Source organism: Carcharodon carcharias, assembly GCF_017639515.1.
Source record: "Carcharodon carcharias isolate sCarCar2 chromosome X unlocalized genomic scaffold, sCarCar2.pri SUPER_X_unloc_2, whole genome shotgun sequence".
Classification (NCBI taxonomy): Eukaryota; Metazoa; Chordata; class Chondrichthyes; order Lamniformes; family Lamnidae; genus Carcharodon; species Carcharodon carcharias.
The window spans coordinates 266127-273626 of record NW_024470875.1 but is presented as its reverse complement, the minus strand read 5'-3'; the positions used below and the strand labels follow the sequence as shown (position 1 = coordinate 273626).

The 7500-nt window shown below is 52.4% G+C and overlaps 1 protein-coding gene across 1 annotated transcript in view; it reads right to left on the bottom strand.

The window, feature by feature from the left end:
- Positions 1 to 7500, bottom strand: part of LOC121275089 (myosin-6-like) — a 48854-nt gene that overhangs the window by 18860 nt on the left and 22494 nt on the right. Inside the window, exons 12-15 of the mRNA XM_041182495.1 lie at positions 6300 to 6483; positions 4731 to 4896; positions 2128 to 2252; positions 1267 to 1575 (exon numbers count right to left, since the gene is read on the bottom strand). Of these exons, the coding sequence (XP_041038429.1) occupies positions 1267 to 1575; positions 2128 to 2252; positions 4731 to 4896; positions 6300 to 6483 (784 nt within the window). The remainder of the gene's footprint in view (positions 1 to 1266; positions 1576 to 2127; positions 2253 to 4730; positions 4897 to 6299; positions 6484 to 7500) is intronic.

Genomic DNA, 7500 nt, shown 5'->3' with positions numbered 1-7500 from the left:
GGGATCCTCCTGTGCTGCTGCAGTACCAGCATCGGGTTTTTCAAGGCACTCCGGGCTGGACCCACCATCTACTGCCCTCTCTGGGAGCTCCAGCACAGTCAGAATTCGGCAGCCCTCAGGCCGAGGTGGGAGGGAGTCCACTCCACCCATTGCCCCCTCTCCCCTCGCCGACCCTCAACGCCTCCTGAATGGGAACATCTCAATTTTCCAACTCTCGGACGCCTTCCCGAATCACGCGGTAGCTCACACCCCCTGAATGTATCGGGAACCTCCTTCAGCTCCCTACACCCTTCCCTATCTCTGTAACCTCCTCCAGCCCCCTACACCCCTCCCTATCTCTGTAACCTCCTCCAGCCCCTACAGCCCTCCCTATCTCTGTAACCTCCTCCAGCCCCTACAGCCCTCCCTATCTCTGTAACCTCCTCCAGCCCCTACACCCCTCCCTATCTCTGTAACCTCCTCCAGCCCCTACACCCCTCCCTATCTCTGTAACCTCCTCCAGCCCCTACACCCCTCCCTATCTCTGTAACCTCCTCCAGTCCCAACAACCCTCCCTATCCCTGTAACCTTCTCCAGCCCCTACACCTCTCCCTATCTTGTTAACTCTTCCAGCCCCCTACACCTCTCCCTATCTCTGTAACCTCCTCCAGCCCCTACAACCCTCCCTATCTCTGTAACCTCCTCCAGCCCCTACACCCCTCCCTATCTCTGTAACCTCCTCCAGCCCCTACACCCCTCCCTATCTCTGTAACCTCCTCCAGCCCCTACACCCCTCCCTATCTCTGCAACCTCCTCCAGCCCCTACAGCCCTCCCTATCTCTGTAACCTCCTCCAGCCCCTACACCCCTCCCTATCTCTGTAACCTCCTCCAGCCCCTACACCCCTCCCTATCTCTGCAACCTCCTCCAGCCCCTACACACCTCTCGATCTCTGTAACCTCCTCCTGCCCCCTACACCCCTCCCTATCTCTGTAACCTCCTCCAGCCCCTAAACTCCTCCCTATGTCTGTAACAGACCCTCTGACAGTGTAGCTCTCCCTCAGCACTGACCCTCCGACAGTGCGGCTCCCCCTCAGTACTGACCCTCCGACAGTGCGGCTCTCCCTCAGTACTGACCCTCCAACAGTGCGGCTCTCCCTCAGCACTGACCCTCCGACAGTGCGGCTCTCCCTCAGCACTGACCCTCTGACAGTGTGGCTCTCCCTCAGTACTGACCCTCCGACAGTGCGGCTCTCCCTCAGGACCGACACAGACGGACACACCGTACCTTCAGGTTGCCCTGGAGGGTCTTTAAGAGTCGGTGGGCCTCGCTCGCCTGCCGATTGGCCAAGTTCAGCTGCACCTCCATCTCGTTCAGGTCACCCTCCATCTTCTTCTTGACCCTCAGTGCCTCGTTTCGGCTCCGGGTCTCGGACTCGAGGGAGGTCTGGAGCGAGTCCACTACCCGCTGCTGGTTCCGCTTGCACTGCTCCATCTCTTCATCCTTCTCTGCCAACTTCCGCTCCATCTCGGCCTTGATCTGGCTGTACTCCAACTGCGCCCTCAAAATCTTACCCTCCTCGTGCTCTAGGGTAGCCTAGGGGCAGGACAGTAAAGCCCAGGGGTTAGATACAGAGTAAAGTTCCCTCTACCCCGTCCCCATCAAACACTCCCACACCAGGTACAGCACGGGGTTAGATACAGAGTAAAACTAACTCTACACTGTCCCCATCAAACACTCCCAGGACAGGTACAGCACGGGGTTAGATACAGAGTAAATCTCCCTCTACACTGTCCCCAACAAACACTCCCAGGACAGGTACAGCACGGGGTTAGATACAGAGTAAATCTCCCTCTGCACTGTCCCCATCAAACACTCCCAGGACAGGTACAGCACGGGGTTAGATACAGAGTAAATCTCCCTCTGCACTGTCCCCATCAAACACTCCCAGGACAGGTACAGCACGGGGTTAGATACAGAGTAAATCTCCCTCTACACTGTCCCCAACAAACACTCCCAGGACAGGTACAGCACGGGGTTAGATACAGAGTAAATCTCCCTCTGCACTGTCCCCATCAAACACTCCCAGGACAGGTACAGCACGGGGTTAGATAAAGAGTAAAGCTCCCTCTGCTGGGAATGACCTACCTCAGCCTCCTCCAGAGCCGTCTGTAGATCCTGCTTCTCCTGTTCCAGCTGTTTTCTGGCCTTTTCCAGCTCATGGATGCTCTTCCCACCTTCTGCTAGCTGCTCTGTTAAGTCGGAAATCTCCTCTGTGAAGAGAGACATCGGCTTAGCTCTGTCACTGACATACTCCTTCCCCAAGACCATCAGCAGTACTGAGGGAGAGCCGCACTGTCGGAGGGTCAGTACTGAGGGAGAGCCGCACTGTCAGAGGGTCAGTGCTGAGGGAGAGCCGCACTGTCGGAGGGTCAGTGCTGAGGGAGAGCCGCACAGTCGGAGGGTCAGTGCTGAGGGAGAGCCGCACTGTCGGAGGGTCAGTGCTGAGGGAGCGCCGCACTGTCGGAGGGTCAGTGCTGAGGGAGAGCCGCACTGTCGGAGGGTCAGTGCTGAGGGAGAGCCGCACTGTCGGAGGGTCAGTGCTGAGGGAGAGCCGCACTGTCGGAGGGTCAGTGCTGAGGGAGAGCCGCACTGTCGGAGGGTCAGTGCTGAGGGAGAGCCGCACTGTCGGAGGGTCAGTGCTGAGGGAGCGCCGCACTGTCGGAGGGTTAAGTACTGAGGGAGCGCCGCACTGTCGGAGGGTCAGTGCTGAGGGAGAGCCGCACTGTCGGAGGGTCAGTGCTGAGGGAGAGCCGCACTGTCGGAGGGTCAGTGCTGAGGGAGAGCCGCACTGTCGGAGGGTCAGTGCTAAGGGAGAGCCGCACTGTCGGAGGGTCAGTGCTGAGGGAGAGCCGCACTGTCGGAGGGTCAGTACTGAGGGAGAGCCGCACTGTCGGAGGGTCAGTGCTGAGGGAGAGCCGCACAGTCGGAGGGTCAGTGCTGAGGGAGCGCCGCACTGTCGGAGGGTCAGTGCTGAGGGAGCGCCGCACTGTCGGAGGGTCAGTGCTGAGGGAGAGCCGCACTGTCGGAGGGTTAAGTACTGAGGGAGCGCCGCACTGTGGAGGGTCAGTGCTGAGGGAGCGCCGCACTGTCGGAGGGTCAGTGCTGAGGGAGCGCCGCACTGTCGGAGGGTCAGTTCTCAGAAGTGATCCCTGTGGAGCTGAGAAAGCTTTTTGGTGTGTGTGTGACTGGGTGGACACAGAGATTGTTCCTGCCGGTCAGAGAATCGAAAACACTGGCGTGGGTGACACCATCTCAGGGTAATGTGTCAACCATTTTGTTCGGAGACGAGGAGAAATTTCTTCACTCAAAGGGCAGTGAATCTTTGGATTTCTCTACCCCCGAGGGATGTGGGATTTCCATTGTGAAATACATTTCAGGCTGGCTCAGGTCTTCTTTTGTTCTCTCTGGAGATGAAAGGATATCGGGATTGGCCGAGAGAATGGAGTTGGAGTCCAAGATCGGCCATGATCGTATCGAATTGTGGAGTAGGCACGCGAGACAGAATGGTCCTGCTCCTCCTCCTATTTCTCATGCTCTTTCCGAGTTATTTTTGGTTACCATGTGGTCCATAGTAGGGTCCAGGGGTCAACTGGAGTCTAATGGTACACATTCCGGTCTAAGGGTCACCTAGAGACTAATGGTAAGTAGGAGCCTTCTCAAGTCAACTTAACGATGCTCATGCTGATCTTCGGGTCACCTAGAGACTAATGGTAAATAGGAGATTCCAAGGGTCATGGAAACGTAGAAACTAGGAGCAGGGAGGGAGGCCATTCAGCCCTTCCATCTCTGCTCCACCATTCATCATGCTCATGGCTGATCATCCAACATCAATATCCTGCTCCCGTTTTCTCCCCATATCCTTTGATCCCTTTCGCCCCCCCAAGAGCTCTATCTAACTCCTTCTTGACAACACACAATATTCTGGCCTCAACTACTTTCTGTGGTGTTGAATCTCACAGGCTCACCGCTCTCAGGGTGAAGACATTTCTCCTCATCTCAATCCTAAATGGTCTACCCCGTATCCTCAGACTGTGACCCCTGGTTCTGGACTCCCCCCACCAGCATCGGGAACATCCTTCCTGCATCTACCCTGTCTGGTCCTGTTAGAATTTTATAGGTTTCTATGAGATCCCCCCCAACTCATTCTTCTGAACTCCAGCGAATATAATCCTAACCGACTCAATCTCTCCTCATATGTCAGTCCCACCATCCCAGGAATCAGTCAGGTAAACCTTCGCTGCTCTCCCTCTATAGCAAGAACATCCTTCCTCAGATAAGGAGACCAGAACTGCACACAATATTCCAGGTGTGGTCTCACCAAGGCCCTGTACAACTGCAGCAAGACATCCCTGTTCCTGTACTCGAATCCTCTCACTATGAAGGCCAACATACCATTTACCTTCTTTACCGCCTGCTGCTCCTGCATGCTTATCTTCAGCGACTGGTGTACAAGGACACCCAGGTCTCGTTGCACACTCCCCTCTCTCAATTTATAACCATTCAGATAATAATCTGCCTTCCTGTTTTTGCTACCAAAGTGGATAACCTCACATTTAACCACATTATACTGCATCTGTCATGCATTTGTCCACTCACTCAGTGACTAACGGTAAGCAGGCTGACATTGAAACAATGAGCGAGTAATTAGTAAGTGAAACAATTCTAGCTCACCGGACTGATCTCCCTACCTTGGAGGATCTTGTTCTCCCTCTTGAGGGTCTCGAGTTGGTCGAGGGATTCCTCATAAGCATTCTTTAGCTTGAAAAGCTCCGTGCTGAGTGAGCGAGTGTCTTTCTGAGCCGCCTCCAACTCACTCTGTGACTCCTCGTATTTCTGTTTCCAGTCTGAGAGAACCTGAGGGGGGACAGCAAGAGGCTTCAGAGGTGGGGTTGGGTGGGGGTGTTGTACGTAGACCAACGAGTATTGTCCCTAGTTCTAGGGACCCTAGATACGTTGATTTTGGGGGTCACCTAGAGACTAATGGTAAATAGGTGAGTTCACAAATCAACTAGAGACTAATGGGGGTACATGCTGGTCTTAAAGCCATCTGGTGACAAATGACAAATATGGAGACAAAGGGTCAATGAGAGATGCTGAACTTGGGGGCACTAGGACTTTAAGAAGCATCTGAAGGCCTTGGAGAAGGTGCAGAGGGAGTCTGTTAGAATGGAGTGAGTTCCTTCTGAGAGAGGTGGGGGGTGGGGCACACACATGGGGCGAATGGGGGAAAGAGCAGCAGTATCCCGAAGTCACCTAGAGACTAATGGTAACATCCTTGGGTCATTTAGAGGCGAGTGGTAAACATGCTGATCGTAGGGTCACCTAGAGATTACTGGTAAATAGCAAAATCCTAGGGTCACCTAGAGACTAATGGTAAAATCCTTGGGTCAATTAGAGGTGAGTGGTAAACATGCTGATCTTAGGGTCACCTAGAGATTAATGGTAAATAGCAAAATCCTAGGGTCACCCAGAGACTAATGGTAATATCCTTGGGTCAATTAGAGGCGAGTGGTAAACATGCTGATCTTAGGGTCACCTAGAGATTAATAGTAAATAGCAAAATCCTAGGGTCACCTAGAGACTCATGGTAAAAATGTTAATCTTAAGGCCACCTGCAAACTAATGGTAAATAGGAAACCTAAGGTCAAATAGGGATTAATGTACACTTGCTGATCTTAGGGTTACCTGCAGGCTAATGGTAAATAGTACAGCCCTCGGGTCAACTAGAGATTAATTGTAAACATGCTTATCTTGGGGTTAAATGGAGGCTAATACTAAATATGAGTGTCAGATCAACTGCAGCCTAATGGCTGACCTTAGGTCACCTGCAAACTAATGGGGAATAAGAGAGTCCTAGGTTCTATTTGAGATTAATGGCAAATATGTTGATTTTGGGGTCACCTAGAGACTAATGGGAAATAGGAGAGTTCACAAATCAACCAGAGACTAATGGGGGTACATGCTGGTCTTAGGGTCATCTGGAGACAATGACAAATATGGAGACCAAGGGTCAATGAGAGATGCCAAGCTTGGGGGCAGCTAGAGAAATAGCAAAATTCTTGGGTCACCTGGAGACTAATGGTAAACATGCAAACGTTGGGGACAGATAGGGAGCAATTCTACTGCGCTCCAGCTGATCCTATTGGCAATTTTAAGAGGGCGCTGGATGGCTTCTGGAGGGACTTAGAGAGCTATGGACGGGATGGACCGAGTGGTCTCCATCGGCACCGTAAGTGTCAACAAAAGGCGGGACTGACCTTGTCAAAGTTGCGCTGCTTCTTGTCCAGCACAGCTGCAGCCGCGTTCGACCTCTCCACATCGATCATCAGGTCCTCGATCTCGTTCTGGAGCCGGTGTTTGGTCTTCTCCAGCGAGGAGCACTTGGCGTTCACTGCTTCCACTTGCTCCTCTGCCTCCTGCAGCCGCTGTGCCAGCTTCTTCCTGCCCAGGGAGGTGGGGGGGGGGGAGGGGGAGGGGAGGAGTAATAAACCACAGTGCCATTGGCTGCACATCTCCTAACTGCCCCCTTGGGAAGGTGGTGGTGGGTGAGCCACCTTCTTGACCCGCTGTGGTGTAGGTACACCCACCGTGCTGTTAGGGAGGGATCCAGGATTTTGTCCCTTGTGGTGTAGGTACACCCACAGCGCTGTTAGGGAGGGAGTTCCAGGATTTTGTCCCCTGTGGTGTAGGTACACCCACAGCGCTGTTAGGGAGGGATCCAGGATTTTGTCCCTGTGGTGTAGGTACACCCACAGCGCTGTTAGGGAGGGAGTTCCAGAATTTTGTCCCCTGTGGTGTAGATACATCCACAGCGCTGTTAGGGAGGGAGTTCCAGGATTTCGACCCAGTGACAGTGAAGAAATAATGTTCTTGGGAATTTATTGTAAGATAGTGGTATCTGTGTTTATATGTGTGTGTGTGTTTGTGTGTGAGGCTTAATTGGATTAATGGCAACTGGTCTGAAGGCTTTGATGTAAACATGGAAAACATGGGGGAAGTTTAGGATGTAAGATATAAAAGGGCATTTGCATTTTTAAATGAACCAGGCTAGATTGTTTTCAAAGGAGGGGTGAAATGTGTCGCCCAGTCAGATGAAGTTCAGAAACAGTGTGTTTACTTTGCCCCAAATCTTACTGCTAAAACTTAGCGCTATGAGAGGGTTTTATTATCAGGGAGATGAAGTCCAAAGACATAGTGAAACAATGGGTATGTGCATTCAAAGGGGAAAGTATAAATAAAGGAGTGAAGGCTGTGTGTAAGGATGTGTAAGATCTAAGAAGTGTGAAATGCTTTCACCATCCATACCTCAAGCTGTTGTTTCCAAAGGGCTAAAGTTAAGAAAACTCACTTTGAATTCGACTGGTTCAGGGTATTGTGTCTCACTTTGCCTGGGTCGTTTAAAATCAATGTGCCTTACCATTGCCTTAAAGGAGATGTAACTGGGAGTAAGACTGATGA